The sequence below is a fragment of the Peromyscus eremicus genome, chromosome X (assembly GCF_949786415.1).
Source record: "Peromyscus eremicus chromosome X, PerEre_H2_v1, whole genome shotgun sequence".
NCBI classification, from domain to species: Eukaryota; Metazoa; Chordata; class Mammalia; order Rodentia; family Cricetidae; genus Peromyscus; species Peromyscus eremicus.
The window spans coordinates 115,598,055-115,614,376 of record NC_081439.1 but is presented as its reverse complement, the minus strand read 5'-3'; the positions used below and the strand labels follow the sequence as shown (position 1 = coordinate 115,614,376).

The window sequence follows — 16,322 nt, the reverse complement described above, 5'->3', positions numbered from 1 at the left end:
TGGATGGGGAACACTGATGGCAGGGGCTTCTGGGGTTGTCACATAGCAAGTACCCAGATCACACAAATATGATGCTATCTACCAGACTGGGGAGACAAAGCAAACCTCACTGTGTCCCTCCAATTTAACAAAAGCTGCTGTGAATATCTGCATGGATGACCCCAACAGTTCAGTGCTTTAAAAAAGTCACTGTCACCCAGATATTGCTAACTCTGACCACCAAAGTGGGCATGCATGGCTTGTGGAAGCTAGTTAGGCTCCTTGAGGAGGCGACAAGGCCCCCTAAGGTCAAAATTTGCACCCATTGGATGCCAGAAGCCATGGTCCTCATCTTTAGAGCAAGGCATGACAGAAATTCATGGAAGTGCAACCAAGAAATGCCCTTAATCTTCTAGACTAAGTTCTGCTCCAGCAGCAGGCCTGTGCTGGAGCAGGGGACTTTGTTCAGTTTTCATCTCAGATTTCTCAACAATACCCCTTTGAATCAGTTATCTAGAACTGAAGAACTAAATTTTCTAAGCAAAATATTTCATTGAACAGATCTAGATGAAGGTTTTCCGGCTTCTCTCTAGAGTCTACAGTCTAGACATTGGAGATGTAGGGAGTCAGCAGCCTCAAACAGTTCTCATTTTTATTTGTCTTTTCTCTGAGACAGGAGCGAGGTTGACGGCAGTCTGGTTGAAGCTGGAACATTCTTGGGCTGTTTGGGTCCCTTGATTTAGTCAGGAAAGCCAAACAGCCTCGTAAAAGCCCACGGGCCCAGGTTTGGTTTAAAGGACACTGCTTGGGGACCTGAGAGCCCATGGCTTCTAAGGAAAAGAGCAATAGACACAGTGGGGCCGAACAACAAACAGCAGGTGGATCTCTGTGCATTCCACCCCCCAACAGCTCCTTCCTACATTTTATAAGCTGAGAATTTGCTTATGTTTGAAAACCCCTGCCATCGGGCACAGTTGCTAAGGAAAAGCAGAGCAAAATTTAAAAAGAGAGCAGCAACTTGTGCCTGATTCGGTATTTCTTAGTAACAGAGACAGAAAGCGACAGTAATGCTTCTAGGACTTCTGGATCCACAGTAGAAAAGCATGCTCATGCTGCGCAGAAAGAAATTCTGTTCTTCCAACTGAGGCTAATAAAAGTAGAGGTCTCTTCTTCTCTGTGGAGACCGGCTTCCTGGAAAACAGGGTAAGTGAGATGGTGAAGAAGTTAGTTTTAGAATCAACTGAGCAGCCAAGTGTGGTAGCATGTGCCTTTAATCCCAGCACTCGGGAGGCAGAGGCAGGTGGATCTCTGTAAGTTCGAGGCCAGCCTGGTCTACAAAGCGAGTTCCAGGACACCCAGGGCTGTTACACAGAGAAAGCTTGTCTTGAAAAAACAAAAACCAAACCAAACAAACAAACAAAAAAGAATCAAATGAGCCTAGGTATGAATCCAGGATAACCACTGCCTAGCTATGTGGCCTTGGACCACATCCCTAGCTTATCTGAACTCTGCTTTCCTTATGTTGAGTGGATATATTAATATTGAATAGTTCCTAAGATTCTAATATAAGACCATATCACTGGCAGATAATGTCAGTTGTATTCCTTATCATACCTTCTTCACATTTCTTTTCCTTGATTAAATACAATGTGTGGGACCTCAGAAAACAAACAAGAAACAAAACTCCACTATGCTTACTTAGAGCCAGATTGTCTGTGGCCTTGATTTTAACTGTATCAGTACCCCTTTCTCATCCATAAATCTAAATGATGCGCTTCATGAACCACGCTATGATATCATTTGCAAAATAAAGGTCTTTAAGATAAGGGAAATAATTGCACCAATTATTTATACTTTTTATTTCATTTTAAATGACTTAATTTTGACCTTTGCTTACTTAATCTTCAAATACTTTGATCAATGTAACTTAAAATACCATAAAATCAAATAAATATGTATGTTTGTCCTTACACAAATCCAAAGTACATATTTCCCCTTAGCTCTACTTAATACACTTGCTAACTTTGCTTCTGAAATTCTTTTCTGGGTTGTGCTTGAGGTCCCTGCTTTACTGGTGTAGAAGAGAAAGACTCCAACTACTGGCTGCAGCCTGGAGTATGGCCTCCTGCTGCCATGGTCACCACAGAACTAGATGAGGTCTTAGCTCGGGAACTATGCTGATGGTTCTTATTTTTGTTCTTCAAGTAAGTTTGAGGTATAAAATGCCTTCTAAAAAGTCCAATACTCTTCTCTTTTGGTTCTGTTTTATGTCAGAAATAAACCCCATAGTCTTCATCTGCTGAGAAAGCACTCTGGGCCAGCAATGTACTAAGCTGTACTCCTGAGACACTTTATACTGTTGCAATGGCTAACTGTATGTCTTAGTTAGGGTTTCTATTGCTGTGAAGAGACAACATGACCATGGCAACTCTTATAAAGGAAAACATTTAATTGTGGTGGCTCGCTTACAGTTTCAGTGGTTCAGTCCATTATGGTGAGGCACAGTGGTGTGTAGGCAGACATGGTGCTGGCTACATGGTGCAGCAGGAAGTGGACTGTCTCACTGGGAGTAGCTTGAGCATAGGAGACTTCAAGCCCACTCCTGTAGCTAGAGTTTTCCTGCCTGGCCCACAGTCAGGACAAATCTCTCTCACCTGCCAGTCCCACAGCCTCTCAGACCCGACCAAGTAAACACAGAGACTTATATTGGTTACAAACTGTATGGCCGTGGCATGCTTCTTGCTAACTGTTCTTACAGCTTAAATTAATCCATTTCTATAAATCTATACCTTGCCACATGGCTCATGGCTTACTGGCATCTTCACATGCTGTTTGTCATCGTGGCAGCTGGCAGTGTCTCTCTGACTCAGCCTTCCAATTCCCAGCTTTATTCTCCTCCTTGTCCCGCCTACACTTCCTGCCTAGCCAATGGCCAATCAGTGTTTTATTTATTGACTAATTAGCAACACATTTCCCATACAGAACATCCCACAGCACACTCCCACAGTGACACACTTCCTCCAACAAGGCCACAGCTACTCTAACATAGCCACACCCCCTAGTAATAAGTACCACTCCCTTTGGGTACTATTTTCTTTCAAACCACCACGTTATAGCTAAGTATTATTCTAAGCATTCACATACATTATTTTATTAAGTTTCCATAGAACCCCTCTATGGTAGTCACTATATAATTCATTTTGCTTTTTTGAAACAAGGTTTCTCTGTGTAGTTTTGGAGCCTGTCCTTGAACTTTCTCTGTAGATCAGGATGGCCTTGAACTCAGACATCCACCTGCCTCTTCACCACCACCCAGTGATGGTCACTATTTTTACGGTCATTTTATAAGTAAAGCAACTAAGGCATAGGGAGGTTCACAAACTGTGAGCAAGTCCCTGAGACTAGTAATTATCAAAGCTGGAATTGGAGTCTTGAACTTAGTTAGGCTTCATCAAAGCTCTCTTTCCTTTCTACCCAAATTGTCCTCAGTTTGAAGCTGCTAATTTCAAATTTTGTATAGAGCCCAGGTTCCTGTCTTTGGGCCTCAGGCACATTTTCCCTGACTACAGATTCAGTCCTGAGGTGGCTGAAAGCTGAACATCTGGAACAGCTAATCCTCATGGATTCATTCATCTTTGTGAGTCACCTTGACTGAGTTGGGCTCAGATGAAAGAATTCGGTAGAATTGCTTCTCTGGCAAAATGAGAGCATGTTCAAGAAATTTTGCAAAATACACAGGGCATGTTTGGACCCTTTGAAACTGAGATGAAACCCATGCTATCTATGAAAACACTAATAGTGGAAACAAGGCTCTAGGAAGCTGCTGGAGACTCTGGTTGCTATAGTACACACTCTTCACATTTGTTTTCAGGGCACAGAGCTACACTGTGAAAGTCTGACCCCTATACTTACTTTCATTGCCAAGGCTGGAACTGGCAGATCCGTGACCATAGATTTTCTTGTCTAGAAAAGAAGAAAACATGAACAGAAATGAAACCTTGGACTGGGAGCCTGTAGCACCCCAGAGATCCTAGATTGCTTTGCCCCTCACTTTATGGACACAAAACACAATTTCTCTTATCAAATGCTGAAAACAGGGGATTCTGCCCATAAAATGTCCTTTGGCAACATCTTCCCATCTCCCAGGCAGAGCTAATGAAGGATCTGTAACTTACTTAGTGAATTCTGGGCTATCAGACACCAGTGAATGCAAGAAATGTCAACATTGGTAGGGGTATGTGAAGTGTTTCTCCAGTTGAGACTTAGATAATAAACATTTGTGTGAATGTGTGTAGCAGTCTTGGGACTAGACAATGACTGTGTCATCCTTTGGCCCTGATGTACCTCGCTTATAGTAGATGCCGACTAAAGGTTTGTTGAATCGGATTGGAACTGTACAGAGCTGTTATGTTTGGAAAATGCTGATTTGAGCCATCTGCTTTCCCAGCAACTGTTGGAATAGAGTTCTGCTGTGTGTATGCAGAGATATACATATAAACACAGTTGGTCCCATTTTCCTTCTGAATCCAGTAGATTTTTGAAAAAGAAGGTAGGAATATAAGTTTTCAGAAGTTTCCTAAGTATACCATTTGTATGATTTCTTCTCTCTATATATAGCTAATCAAACTATGGAAATAGTGGGGTCCTATTTTAATGGGAAATTTGTTTTCAACATGGGGGCATAGTGTCAGACTTTGTGGGCTATGCTGAATCGGCCCTTTGTGGACTGTGTGCTTAATCACAGCTAGTAGAACATCCAGTGATTTCCTTCAGGTGTGAAACCACAGATGTGGATGGGATTGAAAGTTGTGAAAGAAAATAATTCACTCAGGGACCAGAATCCTAGAGGATGCAGGCTTGGCTTCGTGAAAGAGTATGATTTATCTATCAAGCATTTCATAAGAAAGGCAAATCTTATGGCAGAAGGCGTCACTATTTGGGTGAAAGTATAATGCACTCAATTCTCCTCCACCTTTTCTTTAAACGACAACGAAGGGACCCTTGTTTTCTGATGAGTATTTTGAATCCAGTAGCCACTGCTTGGATATATGTTGGGTGAGTGAGTGAAGAAAATGTGGACAAGCCTGGTGGCTGATTTTTGTGCAGGGGGAGAAGAAGTGAACAGAGTGCAGAAACCCTAAGGAAAGTGAGCAGGAGCCCAGTGTGCAGGAGAGAGTCAGAGACAACCAGACACTGTTGAAGCTGCAGTCAGCTATGGGGCTGCCTCTCCAGCTGCTTTGAATTTTAATGTGTGGAGCAGATGGTTGGTATAGATTGCCCTTGTTTTTGCCCAGGAGTCTGGCATCATTGCAAGTTGTCAACTTGTTTGGAGAACAGAGTTTGAGCCTGTAGGTACGTCATAGAGCTCTGTTTTGCAAATAGATTACTTAGTGGAGTGGAGGTAAATATGAGACTCTATGATTTTAGGCATAAGCCCATCATTTTTTCCAGGACAAAGCCAAGTCAACAGACTGGGGAGATTATTTCAGGCCAAGTCTGCCTGTCTGGCTGTCTCCTTTAGCCATTAAACTGTGTATGTCAATGTGGCCTAGTGAAAATATATGGAAGTTTTAAGTAAAATAATGTCTCTCGGCAGCAGCCTTATCTACATCCAGAGTGGCAGTAATTACTCTTAATCCCTCATGTCATCCCAGCTGACTGTCAACCATAGTGACCTTGAAATTCTCTGTAAGCATTTCCTTACAGTGGTCTGAGTTGGGAGGCAGGTTCGTGAGCAATCCTTTGCTTCCGGCTATCTTGGCGGGGTTGCAGGTCTCCCTGGTTGCAGGTTCCAGAGGACGGTTTAGGTATCTATCCTGCTGGAGTAAATGTAGGAAGGACCCACGTCTCCCATCAGGGTAGACCTCTGGAGCCAGATGCCTGTCAGGAAAGGCACGAGAGTAGGCAGGCCCTTGGGAGTCTGGCCTCTCTTGGGAGGAAAAATGCCACATCTCTTGAGGATGTGCAGAGGGGGCCTTGGGCATAGACAGCGGGTACTGATCTATAGCCTTAGGACCATATTCATGCAAGCTGCTGCTGCTGCTGCTGCTGCTGCTGCTGCTGCTGCTGCTGCTGCTGCTGGCACCACTTCCAAGAGATGCTTCTGGCCGTGGCTTTGTCCAAGAAGAAGTGAGACGCCACTGATTTGGAGGCATGCTGCTATCTGGAAAAGATTCAGACATTATGTTAGGTAGTTTCTCCAAATGTCCAAAATAGAAGTACTTTATTATTTGTGATTCATGTATAATATATATTATATACATATATACATGAATATATATAACTTAATTTTACTGTTTGTATGTGAGAGAGAGGTGTGTGTGTAAGTGCAGGAGAATGGCCATAGCAGAGGTCAGAAAATAACTTTCAGGAGTCAGTTCTTTCCTTCTCTGATGGGTTCCAGGGATTGAGCTGAAGTCGTCGGACTTTCTTGGCAATCCTTCCAGCCCCATAGTATATTTTTTGACTTAAAGTAAGCAGAAAATGTTTTTTAAGAACCCACATTAACCACCATGTCCATAAATAGCTACTGCCCCCTCAAGATTTGTTTATATTATTTTTCAGACTGATTTTGCTTCATTAAAATATCATGAATATCATTGAGTGTGGTGTCACATGCTTATAATTTTATGCTCAGAAGACTGAGGCAGGAGGATTGGCTTGAGTTCAAGGCCAGCCTGGGCTACACAGTGAATCTAAGGGCATTCTGGACTACACAAACATCCTCCCACAGCAGGGAACTGAGCCAAACACAAGCTTTTTTCAAGTTCTAACTTCATGTCATCACTTCCAAGAGATGTATGCACAAGCTTAAGTCCAGAAAAAGTTAAGGTAAAAATATTAAACATTCGTTATTTTGACTGAATCCAGAATGACTGCAGAGAGGTACAACATGATTTAGAACAAGATAAAATGAATGGAAAGGCATCCCACTTCAGGATAAGGTACAGAAGGCACGACTTTATTTTCATCAGGATCATTCTCTTTTACTTAAGGACTAAGTTGTATTTTAGTTCTTTTTACTAAAGAAGTCTTTACATGGTATGAAGTTATTTGAGAGGAAATGAGCGCATTGCTAATACAAACACTAGCTTTTACCTGGTTCTATACTGTTCTATCATAAGGCAGTAATAGACTAGCAAAGGTTCCATTTGTGGGCATCTCAGTTCCCATGTTTTCCATTACGTCACTGACATCTCAGTGATCAAGTTTGCACATGCATCTTTGCACCTCCATGAACATTGGCTCCTTAAGAAATCCTCTGTAACTAAGTGCTTGTTCAGTTGTCGCTGTTGCTTAGCTTTGTCTTATAGCTGATACTTTAAATATAGCAAATGGAAGGACTCTACAGAACTGTACAAAGAAATTAGTTCTTACCTGTATTGGCCTTTCACACAACTCTAGGAACTGAAACCTAATCTTAGACATGAAAATTGTAAGAAACTGGGCCATGGTAGCTAAGTATAATGGGCTGGTAGAAAACTGAGCAAGAGGAATGAATGCTGGATGGGAAAGTAGTTGCTTGGTCCTCGTCCTGCAACAGTACAATGGTTGGCGTCAACAGGTGACACCGCTTCTACTTGTCAAGTTCATGGGAACTAACTAAAGGGAGGGAATCTTCTTCGATCCCTATTCTAATTGCACTTAGGGTAGCGGCGCACTCTGAGATCTCAAATGTCTACCATAGCCCAGAACATGAATGGATATTTTCCCGTTTTCAGCATCCACTCAGGCAAGAGCGGGGAGCGAAGTTCTGCCAGATGGGGCTTAAAGCCTGGAGCCTCTCATCTATCTAAGACAATGGAGAAGTGGGCAGGGAGGGGGAGTATGACTGTGATGACAAAGAAGAATTGGCTAGCAGGGGAGTCTGTCTGAGACACTGGTGCCCTTTCCCTCCACGGGCACCTCTTTCATCTCTCCTGAACGTTTAGTTTGAATGGATTTTGGATAAAATGAAAAACCATCTTGGAGGTCAGTGCAGGGCTGCTAGAGTGTCCCTACTCATCACAGTATCTTTGCCTATAATGTGGATGATAAACATAAAAGAAGCCAGATCACCTAGGACACAGGCATTCGGATCAACATCTCACATCCCTCACAATTAGCAATGGTCATAGCAGGCTCTTCTAATGAAACAAAAGACTGGGAAATATATTGGGATATATTTCCTATGCATAAATATTACTTTTAAAAGTTGATATTTCTAGCTACTAGCAACTAAGGGCACTGTGTGCCCTGGAACAGAATGATTAAGCTGATTTCATATAATCTGTGCCCATGCTTCATATTTAATGGGAGTACTGCATGTCCTAAGCACAAATTATAAACAAAGCCCAGCTCTGACAACTGGACACTTTCCATCTGAACTGGCTTTACAGATCTCATACATATGCCTCAGGTGCTCACTGAATGTCTGAGATATGGAAAGCAGGGCCACAGAAGGTTTGGACTATTTCTCTTCACTGTTTCTGTTCCAGTTAAGGGGACTTAGGCAATATATCATTGTCCTAAGTCCCATGTAGTCACTGGGTGCACCACAGTACAGTTTAGATGGGAGAATGTAGGAGCGCACAGGGGGTTTCAACCCTGAAGTCATAGCACCCCAGTGATTGTGAGTGGTCTAAGAGACCCACTTTTCTAGAGTAGGCTTGGATGCTTGTGGCCCGTTGAGCGGAGACCCTGCACTGGATGGGCTACTCTTTCTCGTTGTTCTTGGGTAACTAGGCCTGTAGCACCGCCCATCTACTCTGTGGGCACAGGGTGACACCTTAAACCATATCTTAGACTTTCTCAAGGTTGCTGCTGCAGTGACAGTCTTATCCAAGTGCCTCCTCTTAATTTCTTCTAGATGCATGTGCAAGAGACCCCAAGTGATGACTTTGATGCCTTCTCAAATCCAAAGTGACTTGAATGGGCGGAGAGCACTTGAACACATGGATTCAGGGTCACTTGAGGTAGATTAGGATTTTTATTTCGGTAAGAATATAGATGGCTTCCACTCCATATACTCCAACCCTAAGCATCTAGACCCCGCCTCTTAGTTCCACCCATGACTGTAGAATTCCTGAGGCTGGTCGATCTGAAGATCAGGAATGTCCAGAAAGTCAGAAAGTGCTGCTCTCCACTCCTCAGTATTTAAGGTAAAGTGGTAGCCACTCCTCCCTTCTCCCAAGAATACTCATGATGCTACCATTCCCACCCATGCACACTTTTGGAAACCCCAGAACCTTCTAGAAGGCCTTTCTTGTACTATAAAGTTTGCATTCAAATCAGGGAATGATCCTGCCTCCATGCTTGGATGAGAGCCCAGACTTTCTATTCTGGACTAGTTTCTAGATATGCCAACTCTAACATCATCTTCTTCGAAATATGAATCTCCAGTCTAGAGTGTATCCTGTTACTCTCTGTGGTTGTAACCTGCTTGTTTCCTACACAGCAGTGGTTAAATAATCTATTCATTCACTCACTGATGTTCTTTCCCACTACCCATATGCATGGAATTAGCTCATTTCTCCTCTCCACCATCATATCCCTGGGAATTCTCACCATTCCCCACACATAGCAGGTTCTGGCAACATATCCCAATGAATGCACACACATATATTCAGTCACAAACATTGGAGCATGTGAATACACACAAACACACACACACATATAAGATTGCAAATATGTATATACACTCACAAATGTGTGCATGCATATGCACATGCACACACAATACATACACCTCTTCACTGAACCTTTCTATTTTAAGGTGAGCAGGGAACTTGGCACTTTCCCACATTTTTGAAGCTGGAGGAAAGACAGATTGGCATAATATTTTTGTATATATATTTTTGTATATATACATATATATTTATATATATATATATATATATATATATATATATATATATATATATAGAGAGAGAGAGAGAGAGAGAGAGAGAGAGAGAATCTCTACAATTTGTACCTCTTGACTGGGTATTTTACTCTGTTTGTCGTTACAAGATGCCTGAGACTGGGTTTATTTAGCTCATAGCTTGGGAGGCAGAGAGATTAGTCAAACCCCAGCACTAGTGAAGCCACCCTAGTGAATGGCCTCATTACAGAAGTGTGTATAAGACTGATTCCATGGGGAGACAAGAAGCCAGGTAGCACCTTAGGGGTCAAACTCACTCTTGTATAAGAGCTCACTCTCTTAATAATTGAGAACTAATGCAGAGTCTCAGGAGAACTGCTTTAATCCCTTCTGAGAGTAGCGACCCACCTCTTAAAAGATCTTACCCCCTCTCATATCAGCACACTGAAACATTACTGAGAACACAGTCAATGTGTAACCAAACTATAGCCTTGGTCACCTCACCAACGACAGTTTATCTTAAGGATATTCAATGATACAAGCAAAAATATAGCTTCAAGGATGCTTAAGGGTCTGTTAATACTATACCGAAAGGTTAGCTATAATCTAGATGTTATAAAAATCAATGAATGTGGTACATATAAAGCATGATGCTCTTGAGCTAAAAAATACTGTCATAGAATAACTAACAATGGCACAAAGATATATCATTCTGCTTATTGTCAAATAAAAAATAGATTACAACCTATTATACACAAAGTGGCTTTGCGTAAAATTTGAGGTGTGTGCACTTTTGTTTTCAAAATTTTCAAAATGAATCATTATTTTGAAGGTTAAACAATTCTGTTTTTTAAGACAGTCTCACTGTTCTTCCCAGACTGGCCCTGAGCTGGTCTCAAACCATCCTCCTGCCTTAGCTTCCAAAGTAGCTGGGACTACAGGCAAACCTCACTCCATCCAGCTAAGTGATTTTTAAATCCAAAAACAAAAAAATGACTTGACTCATAAACAACCAAAGTAAGTTACAGATGTGAAAATAAATATATGATTGATTGATTGCCTTTGTTCTGACTCTTTCATCTGGTCTCCATCCTCCTTCCCTCCCCTTCCTTCTCATCCTCTTCCCTTCTTCCTCTTTCTCTGCCTTTAATACTAGTGCATTATAACCCCATGTGGCACTGTGGCACTTTGAAGAACACACACACACACACACACACACACACACACACACACACACACATGTTACAGCAGAAAAGTCCAACTTTTGGCCTGTACAGTCTGCACATATTGACTTTGTGCTCTTTGTCCACATGACTGGTGACACATGTCCCTCCGTATTTTATTCACCCCAACAACAAAAATACATGATCTTTGAACTAACTAATGACAAAATCCCACCACAGTTGGAGGATCAGCTTAGAGAGACAGTCCTATTCTGAGACACCAAAGAGTCCTTGTCAGTCCTATCCTCTCTTTCGTGGTCACTTCCCCAGGGCACCCAGTCTCTCTTTGCTAGATATCCAGGTTCCTTTTCCTAACAGAGATTTTGGATGCAGAATGTAGGCTTGTATCTTCAGGTTGAATGGCTGACAGCACTGCACAGGGAACCCTACCTTTGTGGTAAGATTCTGGACAGGTGACTGCACTAGGCACCTCAGTTTCCTCACCAGAAATATGGGTACGGTAATCAATAGGGTTGGTGTGAAGATACGGTAAGATAAGCCATATGGCAGTTTCCAGCAAAAGGCTGAATATGATATGAATCACATAATGTCACAATATATTCTCAGGTGCCCTCCAGTTATTGCCACCACCCCTAAAGGTAAGCACCACAGATTTGATTTGCTAGTCATTGTTATTATTATTATTATTATTATTATTATTATTATTATTATTATTATTATTTTAAACAAACTCCCCCAAATACCCTTCACTGGCCTCAAACTCTCACTCACCCTACTTCAGTCTCCCAAGTGCTGGGATTGCAGCACTTTGCTCATCTTTAGATTGTATAAACTGTGGTCACTTTTGAGGAATGGAGTAAATGCAGTTATTTCATGTGTTATCTGGCACCTCGCAGAGGCAAGGGACACACAGGCCCAAGTCCCTTTTTCTCACTGGAAAGGAAGGCACCATGTTGGCAGAGCTCAAGAGACCACAAGCAAATAGTAAGACTGTATCTCACATAGCTATTCTCCAGGGATGAGAAACATGGTGTTTCTTCGCCATCCCACTAATGGCGACAGATAGGAAGCCTTTGAGAATGACTACAGAGGACCTGTGCAGGCTCAGGTCAGCACCCCTAACCTTCTCTTAACAGCCCTTAAGCATGTTACCAGGTCTAAGAATGTACCTGAGACTGGGGCTAGGAGAAAGGGGACAGGAAAAACACAGGTTAGGACAAGCCCCATGAGCACCACAACCATACCCTGCCTCAAGAAATCAAAGCTGTTGAACTCTGCCCAGATACTGACTCTGAAGTCTCCAATGTCCTCTTAAAGAGGAGGTAACTCTTCAGCTATTTGATTTCCCAAAGTACACCTATTGTGTATTGTACACATATAATTAAAAGAAATAAACAACTCAGACTCAGCGGAAGAAGCCAGAAAATTTGGTGGCATTTCCATATAGGTCTCTGTGTTTGGACCTTGCATATTTGGCTTGACAGAGTGCCTTTAGAATGTGGGCAAATCTTCTATGGGTCCTGTGAATGGGGGCCTGTTCTCCTCTGCCTGGCTGAGTGGTGCTGGGGCTGCCTGGGGTTGGCTTAAAGGGGTTAAGAGAATGCTAAGCAGCAGTCAGTAATGAAAGGCCACTTCATAAATTCCCACCCTGTTTGAGGCTGGCTGTGTGTCATATAACACCACCAATGAGAACCTCTACCAGCCTGAACTTCTTTCATGGAGCCCTTCCTTGAGGCAACCAAGCTTAGGAGAAACCTGACTCCTAGCTATGATAAGAGAAGCCTTGAGGGAGATAGTCTTTTCTTCAGTTGCTCAGTCAACTAATGAAATATTTGCCTAGTCCCAAACCAAATGAGACAACGTAAGGCGTCTGTGAGACTGTCATGAAGAAAATGCAAAATCCAATGAAGCTAAGTGGAGAAGAAAGCCCTCATCTCTCTTTGGCCCAGGGAAGCCAGTTTTCTAAAGACACAAGCCTATGCCCAAGTCCCCTAGTAGGCAACAGCTTCCTAGAGTCAGGTAGGTCGCAAGTCCCAGAAAACACGAGAATAGCCACACAGCAAAGCCCCATACAGCATAAAAGCTCATGGGAGAGGCCTGATGCCCTCTGATCCTAATGCTTTGAACGTAGGCCATCATATCATAATAGTCATTCAAAACAGTATGGCACCACCCTCATAAACATGACACTTGCTACTTGTCACTTGGTGTCCATTATCTCACCAACTAATTGAAAACATCCTTTTGTAGTTTAATAATTGTCCATTAGCATCAAGAAAGCAGGTACAGGCAGATGAAGGGACATACCCTGAGATCACACTCACAGGGAGTAGTAGAGCTACCTGGCACCAGGCTAACTGGTTCTAAGTTTATGTATCACAAAGCAGCCCTTCTGTGTAGTGATCTTATCTGTGGACTCAATGTGACTTGTCTTCTCTGAAACTCCCATTGGATCTTAATCTCTCTAGTGAGGTATTAAGAGGTACAAAATGTAGTTAGTCTATTGTGATTACAGGAGGGGCCTTTGGGAGACAATTAGGGATTCAATAACATCATCAGAATTGGTACTGCATGATTAAACTTCAAGTGGCTTTATGACAAGAAGGAGAGAAGCCAGATAATATACATACTTTCCTGGTCCCTTGCTATGTGATGCACTGCATTGTGACTGTCAACAAGAAGACAATAGCAGAAATAGGCCCTTGACCTTGGATCAGAACTCTGTGCCAAAATATTCTTCTTTTCCTTTTTTTGAGACAAGGTCTCATGTACTCGTATGCTGGTCTTGAACTCCCTACATAGCTAAGGATTATTTTGAACTCCTGGTCTTCCTGCCTCCATATTTCACATGCTAAGATTATAAAGATGTGCTACCATGCCCAGTTTTTGTGGTGCTGAAGCTCAAATCCAGGGCTCCAAGCATGCTAGACAAGTACTCTACCAACTGAGCCACATCCTTAGCACAAATCCCTTTTCTTTGTAACATATCCAGTCTGTGTCATTGTGCTGTGCTCCAAATCACAGTTCCATTCACCCAAGCAGTATTTACTGAGTGACTTCCGTGAGACAGGCATCGTGGTAAGTAGTTGGGAAACAGCACTTACCAGATTGAGTACCCACTGCCATATGCTCTTCCACATCATTCTAACCCACAAGATTCTCTGAGAAAATCACATCACTTACCTAGAAAACTAAGTTCTGCAAAGGTCAGCACATCAGATACACACTGATGCCTTGTCTGTGCCAGAAGAACAAAGGCAGGATGATGGACTCTGCACTTAGATGTCCTTACTTACAGAAAGGGGCTTCACACATCTACTTTGCATACACTGCCCCAGTTAGAGCCCCCCATAGTCAGCCTATGAAGCAAGGCATCCAGCATGTGTGCTTGGCCACAGAAACAGTGAGCTCCTAAAATCAGTTCGGCCTCCGCCTGCATGAACATGTTGAGAAGATAAAAGGGACCCACATTGCCTAACTCCATCAGACACAGGAGCCACAATGTCTAGAATCCAGAAATACTTTTAGAAGTCCAGAAATTCTTATTTTGAAACCAAAAGATTATGGAACTGATACTTCACGTATGAAAAAAATTGCATATAATCTGAATCAAGTCCATTTTTATACAAATGAAATTATAAATTGCAATTTTTATGGAGGAAGGGACCCATGAGGGCAAAAGTGCCTCAGGTCTATGAAAGGCATACCATGGCCCCTGCTCCATGGCCATGGCTTCCCCCAAACAAGCATTTTCATCTCACATTGTGACATAGCTCTCTTGAGCAATAGACACCCCTGATCTTGTGAGGGGTGGGAGAGGGATGTGGCAAGACTCCTCATGGACCTCCCTCTGGCTTTGCCCTTGCTTGCCAGATCATCCACTACTGGCTGTCAGGAGGCTGGATCGTCCTTTATCTTATTGTGGATCCTTTGGTGTTCTTGCCCTCAGGCCAATAGTAATAATAATACCGCTGATAAGCTGGTCAGAGTGGACAATGGCAGAGCTCTTAGCCTGTGCAGACTAGAAAACTCAGACTGGAAAACACAATCAAGGAAACAATGAGAAAAGTGAGCTCATTTCACTAAGCACTGTCCATTTTACCCTAAATGTCTGTCTAAGTGGTGTTTCTCAGTAGGCAGTGTGATTTGCCTTTACCAGACACACAGATAGCCGAGAATATGGAGTACCACAAAGAGTTCCTTCCCTCCTAACACTCACCATTCTTGAGGATCACATTGTCATCCTGGCTCAAGGAACTCCATCCTTGGGGCCTCTTGAGCTTGCTCAGAGCTCTGGAGAAGTGCTCATCCACCACACTGCTGATGTCCCCTTGGAAGTAGGTGAAAACGACGGACCGGGCATTCCATTCTGTCTTTACTGGTTTTTGCCTGCTTTTGGGCATGCGGACACCAGTCTTCTTCATTTCTTCCATTGTGAGTGAGTGACACAGGAGATAGCTGGGAACCAAACGAAAAATGTCACTAGCCCTATTTTACCAAGTGGCTCAGTTGAAGTTTGGATAAATGGCATTCTTTTCTTTCTTTTTTTTAATTGACACTTATGAGTATCAGAAGGACATTTTCATATGGATACATAATGTACTTTGACTATGTTGCCCCCATTCTTAAGGATAAACAGTTTGCTCCTACAAGTACAGGTCCTCAGTGGACCTCACAAGGAGCCACAGGGTTCTTGAAAAACAGCAAGCCCAATACAATGAGGGTTCAGGAAACAGCTTTCCAAAGCTTGGCCAAGCACTGATAGTGGCAATCTCTTACAAAAGGGGATTATCAAGCAGCCAGATTAGAAAAGCACCATGAAGAGGAGGTGGCAGAGCATCGAGGCCAAATAACAGAGTGATTTGCCTTCTACAGAAATATGTTCCTCCCAGATGCATGAACCAAGGTCAGTCCAGAACCACCTCAGGCAGACTCCCTTGAGAGCTTGACTAAGCAATCCAAGGTGGTCCAGATACTGTGTACCAGCACTCTTTCCAGCCTGACTACTTCCATGCAAGAGAGTAAATCACACCAAACCTCCCGTGAGACTGTCCTACACAGAACCCTGTCCATCTTAGAAGCTAGCAATTACAGCAGCACCAGCTCAAAGGTCTTTGGACACCCACATTCATAACCAAAAAGAGCTCTCCAAAGCCCACTTTTATGACACTATATTATAGTCACATATTGGAAAGCTAAAGACTGGATGTTCTGTTTGCCACTGCTCACCAGATGTTTGCTGTCTTGTCTTGGCATTGGACTGTATTATTCACAGCAGCATTCCAACCCTGCCAGGTCCTTCATGTCCTTCCTTCAAG

General features: G+C 42.8%; 1 protein-coding gene across 1 annotated transcript; it reads right to left on the bottom strand.

The window, feature by feature from the left end:
- Nucleotides 1-1,126: 1,126 nt before the first annotated feature.
- Nucleotides 1,127-15,437, bottom strand: Vgll1 (vestigial like family member 1). The gene is given in 7 exon segments (XM_059250144.1): nt 1,127-1,170; nt 3,892-3,942; nt 5,684-6,142; nt 7,860-7,924; nt 11,111-11,150; nt 13,432-13,440; nt 15,218-15,437. Coding segments are annotated over 7 exon segments (888 nt in total).
- Between the last annotated feature and the right edge of the window lie 885 nt (nt 15,438-16,322).